The 21,302-nt window shown below is 41.4% G+C and overlaps 1 protein-coding gene and 1 pseudogene across 1 annotated transcript in view; one reads left to right on the forward strand and one right to left on the reverse strand.

Annotated features, from left to right (window-relative positions):
- LOC145401238 (RNA helicase Mov10l1-like) overlaps positions 1-21,302 on the reverse strand; it is a 217,717-nt gene that overhangs the window by 190,766 nt on the left and 5,649 nt on the right. Inside the window, exons 2-3 of the mRNA XM_080273572.1 lie at positions 9,190-9,356; positions 8,632-8,775 (exon numbers count right to left, since the gene is read on the reverse strand). Of these exons, the coding sequence (XP_080129698.1) occupies positions 8,632-8,775; positions 9,190-9,356 (311 nt within the window). The remainder of the gene's footprint in view (positions 1-8,631; positions 8,776-9,189; positions 9,357-21,302) is intronic.
- LOC145402723 (5S ribosomal RNA) lies at positions 2,218-2,336 on the forward strand (annotated as a pseudogene).

Raw genomic sequence — 21,302 nt, forward strand, 5'->3', positions numbered from 1 at the left:
TTTCTCGGTCTACCCTTTGTAACTCCACCCCCAATATTAACACTTCTCACCTTCCTCACCCAATTATCATCCCCCATCCTCTCCACATGTCCAAACCATCTCAATCTACCTCTCCTCACCACAACACCAATACACTCCAGTCCCACCCTAAATCTCAACTCTTCCATCGTGAACCCAGCCCCCCCAGACCTTGGACACAGGGACGCACTACACATCCACCTAATCATTGTCATTTCTGTTCGTCTGAGCCGGCGAATATCCTCCTTCTTTACTGCCCAGGTCTCACTACCTTACAGCATTACACTCCTAACACATGCTGCATACAAAGACCCCTTAGCACGTAGGGAGAGTCCTCTCAGTGTCAGGAGAGGCAAGAGCTCCCTGAACTTCTTCCAACCACTTCTCACCCTAGCCACAGAGCTAGCTCCAGCCCCATCTCCAGCACACAACATGTCCCCCAAATAACAAAACTCTTCCACACACTCAAGAGATTCACCAGCAAGTTCAATTCTTTCACGTCTGACAATCTCCACCTGCTCTCCCCGACACGCCACACACATAAAATCAGCATTATCTCGCAGTCTACCTCTGATACCACTACATCTCTTATGCACCCATTTATCACAAACACCGCACAAGATGGAATTACTTCCCACGCCCTTGTGGCAAACTGCACATGGCCACTCTCCCTCGTCTTTGACAGTACCGCCACCAACCCTAGATATCATAACTTTTGTTTTATCTGCATTTACCCTTATGCCCTTGTGCCCCATACCATCTCTCTACTTCCTAAACCTTTCCTCTGCCTTCTTTTTGTTCTCTGCAATCAACACCAAATCATCAGCATACAACAACTCCCACGGGAGTCCGTTTCTAAAGTCACGTGAAAGGGCTTCAAGTACCATGATAAACAACATGGGACTCAAAACCGACCCCTGATGCACACCAACATTCACGGAAAACCCATCACTCAAATCTCCATTCACTCTTACCTGGGTGTGAGCACCTACATACATAGCCATAACCACCCTAACCAGCCACTCCTCCAAGCCAAGCTTTCTCATTGCCCACTTCACCACCTCTCTAGGGACTCTGTCAAAGGCCTTTTCCAAATCAACAAAAACAAAATAAAGATCCCTTTTCACTAATGAAAAGGAGTTTGTGGAAGGGGAGGGAGTGATTAGAAATATACCAGTGATAAAAGATAAAAAAGTGGAGGTACAGGAAGTGTATAAATTACTGGAAACTCAAGATGTAAGGAAAGCCCCAGGACCTGATGGAATTTCTAATTGGGTACTGAAGGAATGCAGAGAACAACTGGCGGATAAAATTCACAGTTTAATTGTGTGTTCTCTGGAAGAGGGGAAAGTGCCACAAGAATGGAAGAGGGCAAATGTGGTACCAATTTATAAGGGAGGAAACAGCGAAGAGCCCCTGAAAATATAGACTAGTGTCTCTAACCAGCATGGTCACAAAATTGTGTGAAAGAATCCTGAAAGACAGATGGATAAAATATCTAGAAGAGATGAATATTTTGGCTGAATGTCAGTTTGGATTCAGAAGTGGAAGGTCATGTGTTTCTAACTTGTTGAGTTTTTACTAAAGAGCGATTGACGTGGTACAGGAGAGAGACGGTTGGGTGGACTGTGCGTACTTAGAGAAGGCCTTCGACAAGGTACCTCATGAGAGACTAATGTGAAAACTAGAGTCTATAGGAGGACTGAAGGGGAAACTCCTGGAATGGATGAGAGAATTTTTGAGAGACAGACAAATGAGGGCAGTAATACAAATGTCTGGATGGAGGGAAGTAACAAGTGGAGTCCCTCAAGGATCGGTGTTGGTGCCAGTAATGTTCCTGATTTACATAAATGATATGGTAGACGGAGTGAACAGTTATGCAAGTCTGTTTGCTGATGATAACTCACTTCCTCCAGAGGTGTTGAGGTGCTGGCAGTAGCTTGAAGATGAGGAGTTATGTAGTGTGTGTGTGTGTGTGTGTGTGTGTGTCTGTGGCGTATTTTCTTCTCTCCTTGCAATACATTTGCCTAAAACACATGCGATGCACACAATAGATTTCTCCACGAACATTCACCGCACGACATAAGTGCAGTATGTATATGTGGCTGTGGCATATTTCTTGTCTCTTACACTTGCGCTATGTTTCAGCTAAGCCAGTCAATGCATGAAATATTTTTCTGTGAACACTCGCTGCACTATTTTAACGGCCATACCATGTTGAGTACACCGTTTCCCGACCGATCAGCGAAGTTAAGCAACGTTGGGTCTGGTTAATACTTGGATGGGTGACCGCCTGGGAACACCAGATGCTGTTGGCATCCCTACGTGTCAGGTGGGGTTGGTGGAGGATTAGTGCCCCTCCCTGTAAAACAATTAACTCTAAGCCCTTGGCCACCCCGGTTGGGATACATGGCGTCTGGCAATGAATGAATGAATGAATATTTCACACTAAACCATACTCAGTATAAAACACCATCACATGATTCCATCCCAATCTTGTCTATTATTCCCGACTCTATGGCGTACGTGACCGCCTGTTTCCTTAGCGACTGTTGCATAACTCTATGGCGTGCATAATGCCTGCTATGGTAGGTCAGTTATTTCACCAATCCAGGCACTATATGTTTCACAAATAAAGGCAAAATACTCACATCATTTATGGGCAGGGTGAAGCAGAGTTGAAACCCCGTTATAACAAACCACACTCCTGCCTGTAGGCTTAACGGCTGATAATGGGCCCCAATGATTTACAGACAATATATCTATGTTCCATAGACACAATCACTTCACATTATAGTAAAAAACACTGTGCAATCACAATATTTCAATAATGGATTCTGCCTTGGGTGGGAGGGGGAAAATGGTGAGTTTAAAGGGACGCTGACAGCTGCGCTACTCTCCTGCCCGGCTGGTCGTAAGATACTGGGATATTTCTGCTACGCATTGTCTCATCAGAGCAGTCACAGTGTTGCCAAATGCTTACCTCAGAAAAGAGATGCACACACTGGAACGCACCAAAATTTGACGCAAATCGGCCGAAAACTTTTCTTTTGATGGCGTTTTTTCTGCTTAGGAACGCGATTCAAGTGACTGAACATCTTCAGAACAATCCACATGAAAAGCGAATCGCGTGAGTGACCCTGAGAGGGTTAAGCAGCAGGATATTGTAGTGTCAAGGTAACAACACTCTTTCACAAAGACTGAGGCTAAACAATGAATAAATCTTTTAAAAAAGGCATTTTAATGTTTCTTCCATCCACAGCCAATGTTCTGATATCGACAGTAGAACTTGGTATTGGTTCAGCATGGGGGAAAAAAATGCATATATTGGTGATACTGTATATCAGTTTGGCAAATCATATTGGATAATGCACCTGTTCTTAAAGAGGGTGCATGACCAGGTAGCTCCTTTACTTACAGAAATCTTCAGGAAGTCACTGAAACAGGGATTGTGCCAGAAGGACTGGAAGCTAGCAAATGTGACCCCAGTCTTTAAGCAATGAGATCAAGAATGTCCTGAGAATTACTGGCCAATTAGCTTGACCTCTATCATAATAAAGTTCTTGAAAGGAATGACTGAAGACAGGAGAGTCAAACACCTGGAAAATCACAATCTGATTATGGACTCCCATCATGGGTTCAAGTGACACAGATCATGCCTAACCAACTTGTCTACATTTTTCCATAAAATGTTGAATAAGTATGACAGGAATAAAGCAGTAGACATCCTTTACTTAGACTTTCTACCAGCATTCAACCATGTGCCTCAACTCACACTAATGTCAAAAGTGCATGCACACAGTATTAATACGAAAGTTATACTCCGGACAGAAAACTGGTTAACAGATAGGAAACTGAGAACAGTGATCAACAGAATTTCTTCTGACTGGACTTCAGTCACTTCTGGAGTTCCACAAGGGTCAGTCCTCAGTTCATCCTTGTTCATCATTTCTATCAATGACATAGATGTTGGCCTGAATGCATGCACTAAAGGTCTGCAGATGACAACAAACTTGGAGCCAATGTGAGCAGTCTTGAAGGGACTGAAAAACTTCAAGGAGACATGTATTGACTAAAGAAATGATATAAGACATGGCAAGTGCCATTTAATTTGGTGAAATGCAAGGTGATGCATACTGACCAAGCAAATTTTGGGTCAGACTATTCACTTTTGGGAAGAACTATGAGGATGACAGATTTGGAAAAGGAACTGGGTATACTGATCAGTAATGACCTTAAAATTTCCAAACAACACATCAAAGTGGAGAAAAAGGCCCAGACACTGCGAGGTTACAGCAAGAGGCAGTTTCATTATGGGAATAAAGAGACTGTTCTTACACTCTGGTGGTAGGTGGTGGTGACCATCATCCACTGACATGATGTAGTGATGCCTACTTCTTCGTTCACCTTCATCATTCTTTTTCCATGTCTGTCCTCCTTTCTTCCTATTTCTCTCACTTTTTCTGTCATTTTTTATTACTCCTTTCCTTTTCAGGTGGCTTTACATTGAGTTGCAAGCCTAATGGTTTCCTGTAAACCAGGAAACCACTTACAATGCTGGGTGGTAACCATATAACCAACCCTTACAAATTCCCTACGTTTCAACAAGTTGGTTGGCAGAAGGTTAAAACCTCTCCCCATAAAACAACTAACTCAAAGTCACCCATTATGGGATTATGGTACCTGGCTATGGATTGATAGATCTTTTCTATCTATCTATCTACTGCCAGATGCCTCAATCCCACAAGGGGTGGCCACAAACAAATTGCCTCCATGTTACCCTCTCCAATGTCACTTCACTGCCTTGCTTCCAGCTTACACCCCCCTCTTTCATATACCTCTCCACTCCATCCCTCCATCTCATCCTTGGCCTCCCCCTCCCTCTGTCCCCCCTCCACTTCACTCACATACACTCTCCTCATTAGTCTCTCACTCTCCATCCTCTCCACATGGCCAAACCACCTTAGTGTATTTCTCCTAACACTTTCTATCACATCCACATCCAACCCACAGTGCTCATTCACTTCCTCATCTGTCAGCCTATCTCTCCATGTAACTCCACATGCTCCTCCAAAATAACTCATTTCCATTGCTCTCACTCTTGACTTGTGTTCCTCCAACAACGTTCAAGCTTCACTTCCATACATTAGAGCTGGCATCACAATACTGTCATGCAATGACTTTTTTACTTCCATGCTCACTTCCCTGTTCCTTATCACTGCTTCAAAGAACCAGCAACCTTTCTTCCATGTTGTACCCTTTCAAACACTTCACTCTCTAAACTTCCATCCTTACTCATCACACTGCCCATGTACTTAAATGAACTCATATTTTCCATTTCCTCCTCATCCAACCTCACTGTAAATTCAGTGACTTCATTTCTCTCAAAGACCATACATTTACTCTTCCTTACATTCACCTTTAGATTCCATTTCTTACACACACTCCCAAACTCATTCACCATGCCTTGCAGTTCCCCTTCGTCTTCACTTAACAATACAGTATCATCTGCAAACAACAGTACAGGGAGTCTCCAAACACTGCCCTCTCACATTAGGGTCGCTCCAACATCCACTGCCCTACCTTGTATCTCTTTTATAATTCTGTCCATATACAGACTGAACAATCATGGGGACATGACACATCCCTGTTTCAATCCAACATTCAAAGTGAAAAATTCACTCAATTCACTATCCACATGCACTGCAGCCTTAGCAACTTCATACACACTCTTCACAGCATTCAAGAACTTCCCATTTTCTCCATATACCCTTAACACTTTCCACATTTCTTGTCTATCCACTCTGTCATATGCTTTCTCCAAATCCAAGAAGGCCACATGCAGCTTCTTTCCCTTTTCTAGAAATTTTTCCACTAAAGACCTAAGAATGAATATCTGATCAAAACAACCTCTTCCCTTGCCAAAATCTCCCTGTTCTTCTCCAACTAATTCCTCAGTTATTTCCCTACCTCTGTCAAAACAGAAAGTCTCTAACGTTTTTCCTATTACACTAAGAAGACATATGCCCCTACTATTATCACACACTCCTTTTTCCCCTTTTCATTTGTACAGGGGAATAATTATACTGTACTTGACTTCCAATTCTCCAGGACTCTACCTTCCTCCCAGGCCAATCTGCACATTTTCCATATCCATCCTACTACTATCTCTACCACATGCTTCAGCATTTCACCACACACGTCATCAATTCCTGGGACTTTTCCCATATTTTCTTTCTTAATTACTTCCACTACTTCCATCCTACTGATTCCTTCCTCTCATATCCCTCCTCCTCTCAGCCATTCCCCAGCCACATACTGTATATTTGCATTACTCTCATTCTCTATGTTCAAAAATTCCTTAAAGTGTTCTCTCCATCTGCTCAATTTTTCTCCCTTCTCCACTACCAATAGGGGCCTATACCATTTTTATTTTTCACTCCCCTACTAACCTCTTTATCACCCTGTCTAACTCTCTTCACCTCTTTCCAGAACATTTTCTTACATTCCTTCCATTTTACATTCAATTTCCTTCCATATATCTCTTCCACTCTCTTCTTACTTTCTCTTACTAATATTTTTACCTCTCTCTTCCTCTCTACATAGAAATCTCTCTTCTGTCTCCCAACTTCCTCCACACCCCTGTTTCTCATCCACTCACTATATGCTTTCTTCTTTTGTGTCACAGCCTGTCTCACCTCTTCATTCCACCATGCTGTACCTTGCACTCCCTTTCATCTTCTCTTCACCCTACACACCACCTCACATGCTGCACAGATTTCTGCTGTGAATATCTTGCACACACCTTCCATGTCCCACATCTGCTCCAAATCATAGTTACCCAACATCCTCTCTACTTCTCTCTTATATTTTGCCTATTTTCTATCCTGCAATCTTTCTACCCTCCTTGTATGGACTACTTCCTCCTGTCCTTCCCTTCTCCTCCTCCTCCATTTCATTTAAACCTTGACTTTCACTACCACCAAGTGGTGGTCAGAAAGTCCTCTCCCCCAGCCTCCGTCTGCTCTTGCATCCATTACACACCTTCTCATTCCATCATCCACACACACATAATCAATCACTTTCTTTCATTCATTCAGTTCACCACCCTCCCTTCTTATCACTCACCACGAATACCTGTGGATCACTCTGTATCTAAAGAGGGTATTGGCTATCACCAATCCCCTTCCTGCACAAATGTCCACTAGAGCACTGTCAATCTCATCCACTTTTATGAGCACACTCCATTCACCAACTACTCCATCCACCTTCACATTCCCTATTTTTCCACTCATACCTCCAATCAAAAACACTCATTCCTTTCAAACTTATCCATGCATGCTTCAACACATGTCCAGAACCCTTCTTTCACTCTACTTGCACGATCTTGCATTGGTGCATATGCACAATTAGTAGTCCACATTTGTAGTCCAACTTTCAAACTTATCCACACAATTCTTGACCCAACGAATCCATGCTATCTTATATTCTCCTTCCATCTCTTGCACACAACAATACACTCTCTTTCTTTTTTCTTACACTCTCTAATTCTTTAATATGGCCACTTCTGGAGCATGCTGTGCAGCTTTGATCACTGACACGTAACCAATGGGATCTGGGTGTCATGTATAGATGACTGCCTGGAGAAGTCCGGGTAGCATGTATACATGATCTAGTGTTTCGCGGCATTGCCTGAATATTTCGCAGGCAATTATCATCACAGGCAAACACTGGCAACCCTCCTACACACATCCCAGTCACGCTCCAGTTCCTTGCCTACCTCCGTCAGGGACAGACCTACGCAAAAAGTTTTCCCTGTGTCTGGTGGGATGTCAGTCAGCCTGCCTCAAGGTCATTGCCATTGTGACCTCACTCCCCTGCTCGCACCACCGACACTTACACCACACTTCTCTAAGCTTACACGAAATAGTGTTTGTGGTTGACTGCAGTATTCTGAAAGTGTTTTTTTTAATATGAAGGGCTAGTATAAGCCTTACTTGTGCCACGCATACAGACACAGTGACAAAAAACATAAAAAGTTACCCCAAATCCAAAGGCTCTCTATCTGACTCTACACACTACCAGGACAATCTGAGGCCTATCAGCTTGAAGTCGAAGGACTGTTGAGTATTATGACACTTAGTTTTTTATTCTTAGCTAAGTATTAGCTGAGATATTATGGTTGAAAAAAAAAAAAAAGGTGATTTTCAAGAAATCCCCAGCTGGGGAAAGGGTCAGCAGAAACAAACACTGGTTGCCATGGGTTAAGAATGACACAACATGACTCAACATACAACCACGGTCAGAAGTTGGAACTGAAAAGATTTAACACCAGCATCTGAAAAAACTTTCACATACAAGATCTGCTTCACCTAAAAAAAAAAAAAAAGACTCCCCAAAGATATTGTCAACGGCACTAGAGTAGAGCAGTTTAAAAGAAACCTCAACAGGACCTTACTCTGACTAGAATGATTGCAAAGTGGATAGACATTCTCAAGCAAATACATATTATCTCCTCGATAAGGACTGCAAGGTCTTTGGGATACTAACTTTTCCTTGTAATTCTCTCTCTCTCTCTCTCTCTCTCTCCTACTTCAAGTTTTTCCAGCTCACTTGTAATGGCGGTACAGATGGAATGGGTGAGACTGACACTGCCCGCCACAGTAACTGCTCTTGTTCACTTTCAATGGCCTCTACCCACACTCGGTCATTGGATCTCACACCTGCTGCGTTGATTAGGCTCCGCGGACAATAGATCTTCAAGGAGAGATAGGCAGTGTAAAAGCAAATATAACAAGTATATGTACTGGCACTGTTTTTTACATCAATTCTACCTCACTGATTAAGACATGGAACATTAATGAACAAAAGCAGCACAATCAACTGAAGCTAGGCAATGCTTGATGAGAATACTGTTTAAATCTGAACATACAATACTGCAGTAATGTGAAGAAAGAGGCAAGATCAGTAAATTGTCCTGCAAACTTTATGGTTTTTCTAGTACATCCAAGGACTGCATTAAAATATATATACTGTATATATATATATATATATATATATATATATATATATATATATATATATATATACAATTATGATGCAAGTAAACATTTTATACAATAATTCACTGTGCAGAATCGTATTGAGGAATAATTTGCTCCTTACTCTCACCTCATGGTTTATTATACTGTGGGCAGAGTATTGATGTGTCACTTCTCCTTGCACCCTCTTCCTTCTCAGGGCTGTCACTGATGACGCTCTTAGAATATTTTCAGTTAATCTTATATTACTTTCCCCTGTCAAGTCAGTTTCATCCACCTTACACACCACCCAGTCCCCTGAAGGCAAAACATGAAGACATTTCAATTATGATCATCCTATCCTAATTTCCCATTACAGTACAGTAGCAGGTAGAATCCAGAAAGAAGACAATGGAAAAAAAAATCCAAGGCCAAAAACTAATGTTTTCACTCACAGCAAGAAAACTTAGAAGTACCATGAGAAACAAGTTTTACACATCTAATGACACAACCCAAATGTTTCAAATGATGATGTGAGGAATCATCCTGGACTCATGAGGGCTGAGGATGCTGTCTTCAGTTTGAACACTTAAAAAGTGTAGCAACTTTACCCCAGGGTCATTTATGTCTTATCCAAGGTAAATTGGCTTTGATGCGCTTTTTCACAGTTCCTTTGCCCAGAATGGTAATCTCCACTCTTTCTGTGTGTGTTTATCAGTCACCTCTGCTTTTACTCAGCTGGATTGCTTGATGAGATGTCATAAGGACTTAGAAGAAACAGAGCTTCATCAAGCACCACCATGATGTGGTGGGTTCCTCCAAATTCACATGCTCCCAGTGAAAAATGGGTTTCTGGCCTTGCAAAAACTTGTTTTTCCACTTACAGTGCATGACTCTCAGACACCCTAAGAAATTATGTCCACGATGGGCAGAAGCAGAAAAAAAGAGAGGAGGATCTTAACATCAAGTACTTGAATTTTGACTGGCTCTGCATGGCAGAGGAAAAAAAAAAAAAAGAGGGGGGGATCTTAACTTCAAGTACCTGAATTTTTACTGGCTTTGCATCTCTCATGTGATCTGACTGCAAGCACGCCTGACACTAAAATACTGTACGACATTCTGTATGAAAGGCTTGGCTTAACAGTTCATTTGCAGTGGCAAGGTAAGCACTGTACTGGTGGCACAAGGGCAAAGAGCCATTTGTGTAAAGGTTGCGAGCACTAGGAAACCAACTGTGAAACTCTTATCCAACATGTAAAAAACATTTTGAAAAAATGCAGCAAGAGTAGAGATAAGAGGACCAAAAAGCAAAGAAACACGAAGGGATGGGCATTGAAACCACAGTGCACGTCTTGTGATACTTTTTTTTTTCTATGCAAGGAAGAAGGAACCAAAGGCCAGGAGCCTGCCAACCATTCCTTCCAAGAAAAAAACAAAAATAATACAACAGAGAGCCAAATTCAAAATACAGTACAGACAGAGGGAGACAGTTCCAGGGCTGATCCGTTGCATAAACGAAGGACTGGGAGTAATGGTTAACTCTTGCATTAGAAAGCTGGACAGAAAAGGGATGAGAGTTAGTTATTAGATGGTGCTACACGCCCGTAGTATAGGTGGAGGGATGCAAACAGACAGTTCAGAGAAGCAGTGACCATTGAAGTATTGACAGAAAAGAGATAATGATGCAACAATGTGGAGAAGAGACAAAGGATGAAGGAAACCAGTAAGAGGAGTAGAGTTAATGAGACAAAATGCCTTTGACTCAACCTTGTCGAGAAGAGCTGTATGTGGGGAGCCTCCCCATATATGAGTTGTACCCTACACGGGCGAATAAAACCCGCGTATAAAATCAACAACTGTGCAGGGGTAAAGAAGGTATGGAGCCGGCTTAGCATACCTAATCTTTTGGAAGCAGATTTTACCAGAGATGTACTATGATCTTTCCAAGATAAATCTCTAGAGAATGAAACCCCAAGTTTGTTAAAGGATGATGCCCTGATGCTCAGCACTACTCCTCCTTAACTTTCTGTAGTTAGTTAAAATTTCCTCCTAATAGTTCCTTATTAGAAGGAAATTGAACTATTCAAGTCTCCTCCCACATGCAATAACAATGAGAAGACTTTTCTTTGCCACCTTTATTTAAAAACTATATATACCCTAACCCTTGTGTCAACAGATTTAAGAATGAGGAATTAAATTAAGCTTTCATTGTAATGGTTTTGGGTGGGGAACATTTTCTCAAGAGATGTACAGCAGGATTTTATTTATTTTTCCTAAACATGCCCTTTACCCATGCCATTGTGCTATGAAAAACTAAAAAAGGGAGAGTAGAATTGGGCCACAGGGCATGTTGTATCACATGATGTATGTCTATCTATTTATAACCCAACGCCCTAATCCTGCCAAGAGTGGCCACAGACAAAACACCCCAAGTTGCTCTGTCACCCACCATTTGACTGCCCTCCCTGCAACTCACTCCCCCCTCCCTCATATATCTCTCAGCTCCATCCCTCCACCTCATCCTTGGTCTCTCCCTCTCTCCACTTCACTTACATACACCCTCTTAGTCAGTCATTCATTCTCTATTCCCTCCACATGTATGTAATGGTATCAATGCCCATCCCCTCTTGTTTCTTTGTTTTTTGGTCCTCCCATCCTTACTCCCACTGCATTTTTTTAAAAATGTTTTTTACACTTGTTTGTGACTTTTCACATACAGTAAGTATTTATTAAGTGACTAATAATTCATTAGTTTTTCAATACTAACTGTATTTAAGTTGATAATTATAAGTAAGAACAGTAAATCCTTGATACACCAAACCTTCTTTTAACGAAGTTTGGTTTTAACGACCATTTTGAGCTGGTCAAATGTTATGTTCATTTAATGAACTTTCTCTGGTAAAAGAATGGACATGCAGGAAACAACAACCAATGTGGTGTCCCTACACACACACACTCCTACACATTCCTGAAAGGTAAAAATAAACACATAAGTTAGTAAATAGAGCATTTATTGAGAAAAAGAGCCAGTTAGACCTAGCTGTATATGACTGTGTACGACCAAACGACGCTCTATATTTAACGATCTTTGTTCGGTAAAAGCCACAATGCCTGGGAAATTACCAAACAGCATGGTGTTTGACTTTTGCGACCTTTCGGCTTGGTTCGTTAAATTGAGGAAAAATTACTTATGAGTCTAACATCTCAGCAAAGTTGTCCCTACCACTATACTTACACCTGACTAGTTATCTGCGAACACTAACACCCTTTTAAAACAGTATGTCAATCTATCTATCTATTGCCAGACGCCTCAATCCCGTTCGGGGTGGCAACAAACAAATCACCTCCACGTCGCCCTGTCCCCCGCCATTTCACTGCCCCGCTCCCAACTCACACCCCCCTCTCTCATATACCTCTCCACCCCATCCCTCCATCTCATCCTCGGCCTCCCCCTCCCTCTTCCCCCCTCCACCTCACTCACATACACTCTCTTCGTCAGTCTTTCACCCTCCATCCTCTCCACATGGCCAAACCACCTCAGTGTATTCCTCATAACACTTCCTATCACATCCACATCCACACCACAATGCTCCTTTATATCCTCATTTGTCAGCTTGTCTCTCCATGTGACTCCACAGGCTCCTCTTAAATAACTCATTTCCACTGCTCTCACTCTTGACTTGTGTCCTTCCAGCAAACGTCCAAGCTTCACTTCCATACGTTAGAGTTGGTATCACAATACTGTCACGTAGTAACTTTTTCACTTCCAAGCTCACTTTCCTGTTTCTTATCACTGCTTTCAAGGAACCAGCAACCTTTCTTCCCTGCTGTACCCTTTCAAGCACTTCACCCTCCAAACCTCCATCCTTACTCATCACGCTACCCAAGTACTTAAATGTACTCACATTTTCCAATTCCTCACCATCCAACCTCGCTGTACATTCACTGACTTCGCCTCCCTCAAAGACCATCACTTTACTCTTCCCTACATTCACCTTTAGATTCCGTTTCTTACACACACTCCCAAACTGAGTATGTAATTCATGTATTTAATGGGAATGGACAATATTGTAAGGATCTTACCTGACTATGACTGATGACAATGCTTCAGTGGATGGGGGAGGGGGAGGGGTTCTGAGGCTTGAGGCACACTACAGCCTCTCAGGACGGGGCAAATGTGGTCCTATAACTTTGTCTAGTTGGTTCCAGAAATTTTTCTTCTCTACTAGCATCTTCTATTACATATGCTATAATCAGCCTCTCTTTTGCCATTTCATACCTGACATAGAGGCACTAGAGTTGATAAATTTATAATACTGTAATTTATTTCTATTAGCATCAACAAAGCAACTCTCTTTACTCCACCCATGTGTTCATTCCTGACCTTACACTTGTCATACCTTCCCATTCATCTACACTGTCTCCTCTCACATCTGGCAAAATGCCACAACATTATACTTTACTTCCTTTACGACTTTCTTTATACTTACATTCTTCATCCACACCTCTCACATTCCACAGAGCCATACAAATCTAGTACAGTAACTCCACTAAACCCTAGGTAAGCACAGAACCCTGACTGAGGCCATCAGATATATTGTGAAGTAGAATTAGAAGGTTGGGCAGAGGATCCCTGGTCCACACCATCCTCCCAAAAGCTTTTTTTTGCTTACCTGACTTGCAAGGATACAAGGGCAATATTCTTTCTCCCCTATCCAGGGAATGAGATTTCCTGACATACATGAAACAATCTGGCTTCTCACTCACTGTAGTTACTGCAGGCAGTGCATCTAGTAAGTGGATGATGGATAAAGGAAAATCACTTGAAAGTAACTAATGAGACCATAAAGTCAAATATCATACCCTCAGCAAATTTCCAAATATTACAAGTGGGTAGGTTACCTTGCTTTTCACTAAAACAACTACAGCATCCATCACCCATCACCCATTCCAGTATTGTTCCATCAGGAGCGTAGGGGCCCACAGCTAGGATATGCAGTTCAGAAAAAAAAGGTTAGAGTGACCAACTGCTTGCCTCTTAGTGGCAGTACATGAACAACAGCTCCTCAGAATTAGACCCTTATGGTCTCTCCCAGTGGAATGCCTTAACTCACTAAATCATTAAGCATCTAAAAACTGTGATGGCATCAAAGCTAATGCACTATATCAGTACACAGCATAAAGATACACCCTTGATCTTCCTGTGGGTATCTGAGAATTGTCCCATAACAGGGAAAGGACTCAAGAGCAACAGGGATCCCACTATAGCAGCTGGAATTTTAACGAGGTACTATGTTCACCCCTCAAAAAATTACTGAGCACTTGACATTCATAAACATACCTAAAGCATTATGACAGATCACTATGTGATGGTAGTACTAACATCATTCATGGTGTTAAAAAAAAAAAAAAAAAAAAAAAAAAAAAAAAAATCAAGAATGTAATATGGTACAGCAAAAAGGAACTGGGCAACAGATCCATCTGTCAAAAGAATTTCTTCATTTCTATAACCATCAAAATCCCAGTGGCATGATACAGTGATCCCCTGGTTACAGTGCACTTAGTTATCAAGGTTTTCATTATCATTGCTGTATGAAAATCTGCACTCCTTCCATTACAGCACATTTTTCTGCTCAAAAATGTTATCATGCTCTCGAACTGACAATGAAGGTGCAGTATCTGTAGTTTCTGATAGCTTTGAGGGATTCAAAGATGAGACCCTAGTTGAGGAGTTAATCCCAAGTGATGGAGGCCATTAATGTTTGATCTCCTAGCTCCAGAACCCCTTACCTCAAGCCAATCTCATGTCTCTCCAAGGCACATGTACTCAGTAACAGATTTAATATTCTTCCCTATTGTGCTCTTTCCAGCAATTTCTATTAACCTAACCATGCCTATGTGTGTTTCTGGTACAGGACTTACAATGACAGTATGTATGTATTTAATGGGTCTAAACTGACATAAAAGAGGTAACTGTGGTTTGAATTTGGGATGCCTGGGACCAATTAGGATAAATCCTATAAGTTCTGTGCATTTGTTATCATTCACTGTGTTCAGTATGGGGATCGCAGAACTTTTTTTGAGGAGTGCAGCAAAACGAACTCTTATAATTACGAGTAGTTGGAATAAGGCACTAGATATTGCCAGACTTTATTCCTTCTTACTCAGCTTAAATTACAAAGAAGAATCAGCAGCAGCAGATCTTACATCTAATCTGTATAATATTCTTTCCACTCAAATGGAGTACAACTTTAATACTGTATTAAACTATGATATACCCAGAGGCTAATGGTTTTTGGTAACCCTCTTTTTTTTAATGTCATGATTTTGTAACAAGGTATGGCTACCTTCCAATAAATCAAAAATCATTACATATACTGATTTTGTAATATTAAACAGAGTACTTACCCCCCAAAAAGTCAAAAGTTGCTATGTAGTGCAGTTGTAATAAAGTAGGATTACTGTTCAATAAATTTCACCACAATCAGACAAGACCCAGCTGATGGCGGTGGCAGTGGACTCATCACCCTGGTATACCAATCCATCAACTTTTCAGATACTAGTGCACACACAATATCACTTCTCCCCCCACATGACACAACAACAGAAATACAATCATTTAATATATGCACTGGCAATAAATCACACAAACAACTTCCAATACATACATTTCCCCCCAACCATCCCCCACAGTACCACACAATTACACTCCTCATATACACCACATCACTAACATAACCATCATCATCCTGGATGGTGATTTCAACACCATGGCATTGGCCTGGCATGTCAACAACCCTGACACAGATAGAGGGCTGGTACTACAATCCCAAACAGATAATCTTTTCATCCTCAATAATCTCCATCAATATACCCATATCCTACACCATGCCCTCTTCCTCCCATAATCCCCAGACATCACCTTTTGCTCCCCAAACCTTGCCCCCACAACATCCTGGAGAGTGATCAAAACCCTTGGCTCTGACCACCTCCTAATCACCATCACTACGATAACCAGAATGACCCCAGCTGGCCACAGACACACATACACTAACTATAGGAGAGCCAACTGGGAGGTCTTCACAACTGAAACAGAACAACACTTTGAAACATTAAACAGTACACCCATTAAAAACATCAACACCGCTGTGCATACTTTCAATACAATTATTCGAAATGCAGACAAAAGACACATCCCTAGAGGCAACAGAAAGAGAGACAACCCCAACTTCACACCAGAAATTCAAGGCCTCATTATTCAATGCAACACATTACAACACTCCCCAACACCCTGCTCACAAGACACCGTACAACAAATACAAGAACTCAACACTCAAATAAACAATAAAATATCAGAGCAGCAAACACTACACTGGAATAATTTATTCCAAACACTTCATCACAAAACAAAAACCAGCAAACTCTACAAACCACTAAACAGCATCACACTTTCCAACTGCAACACTACACAATCACATGCTGCCATCACAACAACAGACACCATACCCTCAAACAAACAAGTAAAACTCTCATCAATCAATTTTCACACGTAAGTCACCTAAACCCCCATTGCAACGACCAACATGTCATCCGACACAAGAGAGTTTCCTGCAGACCCAGACTTCACACCCTTCACTTACAACCAGATGAAGCACTTCATTCGCAACCTTAAGCACTCATCTGCCTGTGGCCCAGAAAACATGGGCAACAAACACCTTAAACATACTGGACCACAAAGCATAGCCTACAAGCACTCACCAACATATCAAACTACAGCTACTCACACAACATAATACCCAACATCTGGAAGCAAGGCACTATCATCACTATCCCCAAACCCAACAAAGACCCCACGTTACCTTCTTCACACTGCCTTATCACACTCCTCTACACCACCTCCAAAGTCACTGAATGACTGATATTACAATTAGTAACACCTCACATCCTCCTAGCCCCATCATATGGTTATAGGCCGCTACACTCCACAAACACTCTTCTTACAGACCTTGCACAAAGAGTTTTTGATGGCATCAGTTCAGCTAGGTCACCACACAGAACACTCCTAGTCACATTAGATATTAGCAAAACTTATGATGCCATCTCATGCCAAAGCCTCACAAACAAAATATTCAACACATACATGCACCATAACACAAAAGATGGCTGGCAAACTACCGGTATTTAGCAGGTAGATGTGCACATGTAACATTTGCCAGTCAGTCATCGGACATCAGAAGCTTCACAAACAGCGTCCCTCAAGGATCTGTATTGTCCCGTACACTCTTTAACCTATACATGCACATCATACCCACACCCCACACACCAGAGATACATACAACTTCCTATGCAGATGACATAATACTTCCTGTAAACTGGGGTGAATTCAGGCTCGGGGCGAATTCGGACATTATTGCAATAAAAAGTAAACCCTCTCAGTGTCAGTCACGCGATTCGCATTCCATGTGGATTGTTTTAAAGATGATCAATCACCAAAATTGCGTTCCTAAGCACGAAAAAATTAGCCAAAAATTAAGTTTCTGGCGAAATCGCTTCAAATTTTGAAAAATGGTAGCGAGTACAGCGCTTTCCAATGGTAAGGCATTGGCAACACTGAGCTGCCTCACAGGGCCCAGCAAGTAGCGATAAACCTCAGTCTCTTCCAAGCAGCCAGGCGGTGAGGTTACGTCGGGTGTACTGTCCCTTTAAACTCCTACTAATTCTCCTCCTCCTGCCCGAGCCGAAGCCCCTATGGACTCAGTGTGATAATGCAATATTTGTGAGCATATTTGTATGTGATATTGTCGATGGAACATAGATATATATCACGAAAAGGAATTGTGTCCGTTATCAAGTGTTAGGCTTATATGTGTGTTCACTGTTGCGGGGTCTCGCCTCTCGCCCTCCCCAAGGCCCTATGGCATGATTACAAATACGTATATATTGAAGCCAATGCCTAAACTGTATTTTGTGTGAAAGATATTGTGGCTGGCTTGGTGAAATCATGGAACCATAGTGTGGAATGGGGCAGGCATCACGTACAGTTTTTATAGTCGGGAAGGAAGAATTAGAGGTGTTTAGGGATGGAATTATTGTGATTCTGATAGTGAAAATGCGTATGGAATTGTGTGAAATATACGTCAAACATGCTGCAGGTGTTTGTGAAGGAGTGTGGTGTGTGCCAATACAATAGAGTCGCAGCGAGTGTTCACAGAGAAATATTTCATGCACTGACTGACTTAGCTAAAACAAAGCGCAAGTGTCAGAGACAAGAAATATGCCACAGCCACATATACATACGTATGTCGTGCAGCAAATGTTCGTGGAGAAATCTATTGTGTGCACTGCATGTGTTTTAGGCAAATGTATCGCAAGGAGAGAAGAAAATACACCACAGCCACAGACACACACACACATGCACACACACTCACCCACACCCACACACGCACAAGCTCACACACTACATAACTCCTCATCTTCAAGCTACTGCCAGCATCTCAACACCTCTGGAGGAAGTGAGTTATCCATATTTTGTTGATCTGTATATTGACCTATTTCTATAGTTCAATATTTTTTACCCAAATAAGTAATGTTTTTTACATACACACATATGAGATGGAAGATAGTTCTGCTTCAGTATCAGAACCTAGCAAAAAGACAAGTGGTCATGTCAAGTTTCTGACAGCACTATCAAAAACCTTATGATATTTTACGTCTATACTTTGAGTAATAAAATGAAAATAATAAAACGTAACGAGCGAAAATATGTAGCCGTGGGTGAGGCAGAGAAAGAATGTTTTTTATCTCGCATGCGGGTGAGGAAAAGTATTCTACGTTTGTCGTCAAATTACTCCAAAACTATTGGACGTAACGATTTCCCATAAGAACCATGATAAAGAGCAGTAAATTCTACGCATGTTCATTTGCAGAATATAAGCCTCTGGGAGCATATTCTGTTGGAAAAGTTGGGGGAACAGACTGTTTCGGTAAAGTTGAAAGAGCTCGGAGGAGTAATCTCACTTTGTCGGCCAATTGCTCGAAAACTATTGGACGTATCGATTTCCTATAAGAACCATGATAAAGAGCAGTAAATTCTACTTATGTACACGACATAACAATGTAATATCTATGATAAGAATTCAATGTTACGTAGGCGGGAATATTGCATATGTTGTGCGCACATCACGAAAGTGACGTATGGACGTGAGTTCCCAGTCGTTTTTGGCTATTTACTCGAGAACTATGAGGCATATTGAAACCATTTTTAGGTCATTAGAAAGCTGGTGAAATTCTGCATAATATTATGCAATAAAAACATAACATGTATAGAAAATTTTAGTTTTAGAGCTCCTTGATTTTTTTTCAAAAATGGCTTTCAGTTTTTGGCTATTTTCTGGAAAACTACAAATCGTATCAACACCGGATTTGTCTCTTTAGAAAGCTGATGAAATTCTCTATCAAAACTTTTTATAACATTTTCCTGTATGATGCAAAACATTTGAATGGTGATGTTGGGAAGTGAACATGACGTAGCGAAATTTTATTCACGGCCGCCTAATGTTGCTTTATTCATGTTTTCCTGTTTTTTTGTGGTGCCTATCAGGTAGAACAAACATCGACGAATAAGATGACATAGGTTTCATGGCGTATATTGATGTTTGGGTGGTGAAAATAAGGAGAGAATAAGTGTTATTTGCCATGTGCGGGCAGCCTGGCTGGGCGGCTTCGCAGATAAAATCGTGCGCCGGAAAACTTACTGAAACTTTTCGTGCGCGAGAGGGTTAACAATTAATAAATAAACATATTAGAAATCTGTTTCTGCTCGATTGTTTGTAATTCTTTATTGTATTTTTGTGTATGAAGATCTTTCATATATCACCTGACACATACCAAATATATACTAAAAAGCAAACATATATAAAAAGAATAAAATTCGTAACATTGGCAAACTTTCTTTGGCAGAAATGTTGATGAATAGATGCAGGAAAGTCTTCGGTGCCCAGACGTACTTGAGTAGTGTGAAAGTGCAAAGTAACTGGTGTTATCTTCTCAATTAATCTCTTAATTGGGCATTTAATGAAATTTTTAAACTTTCAATGCAAACTGGAGTCAATTCAGACAGGAGGAGTATGAGTAAAAAAAATAATTTTTTTTTTACACTGTACTATTGCCTACAATTTGCCAGATGTTGATATTGTGTGTAACTGGGTTCATATGTGTCATTTACAGGTACACTCTTGAGCTGTTTAAGTAAGGACACCCAATGACTCAAACATATAAGAAAAGAACTGGTGGAGATTGAGGTCCTTATCGTAGTGAAAAAGATATGGGGAAAGTCCAGCAAAGCCTGTGCAGATATTTCATGTGGAAAATTAAGTGTAAGACAAGCTGCAGTTAAGTATGGACTTGCTAAAAGCACTCTGAATGATGCTGTCACAAGTAAGCATCCTAAAAATCATGGTGGACAAACATCTCTCACTGCAGATGCTGAAGATATTATTGTTAAGCACCTACGAACTATTTCAGACTGGGGATCTCCATTTGATACTTCTGAGGTATGTACCTTCATTAAAACCTATCTAGACAGATGTGGCATAACAATTAGGTGGTTTAAAAACACTCTCCCAGGCTACGATTGGGCACGTAGTTTCCTGAAGCGTCACAAAAATGAAATTTCTCAATGCTGTATGGTAGTGAGACCTGGGCAGTGAAGGAGGAGGATATTCGTCAGCTCAGACGTACAGAAATGACAATGATTAGGTGGATGTGTAGTGCGTCCCTGCGTCCAAGGTCTGGGGGGGCTGGGTTTACGATGGAAGAGTTGAGAGGTAGGATGGGACTGGAGTGTATTGGTGTTGTGATGAGGAGAGGTAGATTGAGATGGTTTGGACATGTGGAGAGGATGGGGGATGATAATTGGGTGAGGAAGGTGAGAAGTGTTAATATTGGGGGTGGGGTTATGAGGGGTAGACCGAGAAAGACATGGGACGAGGTCATTAAGTGTGAACTCAGGGTTAAGGGACTGAATAGGGAGGCTGCAATGGATCGTGCAGCATGGAGAGCTGCCATTAGGTGACCAAGGCCGATGCATGCAAGCATGTTGGAGCCTTTAAAAATGAAACGAAACGAATGAAACGTTTCTGTCAAAATGTAAAAGTGTCCCGAGCTTCAGTAGACAGCGAAGGATGTACCACCTGAGAATATAATAAGTTACGATGAAACTAACCTCTCAGATGACCCAGGGCAGAAGAAGGTAATTGTACGCAG

This window comes from Coenobita brevimanus, chromosome 6 (assembly GCF_032717465.1).
Source record: "Coenobita brevimanus isolate Jiangsu-jjx chromosome 6, ASM3271746v2, whole genome shotgun sequence".
Taxonomy (NCBI): Eukaryota; Metazoa; Arthropoda; class Malacostraca; order Decapoda; family Coenobitidae; genus Coenobita; species Coenobita brevimanus.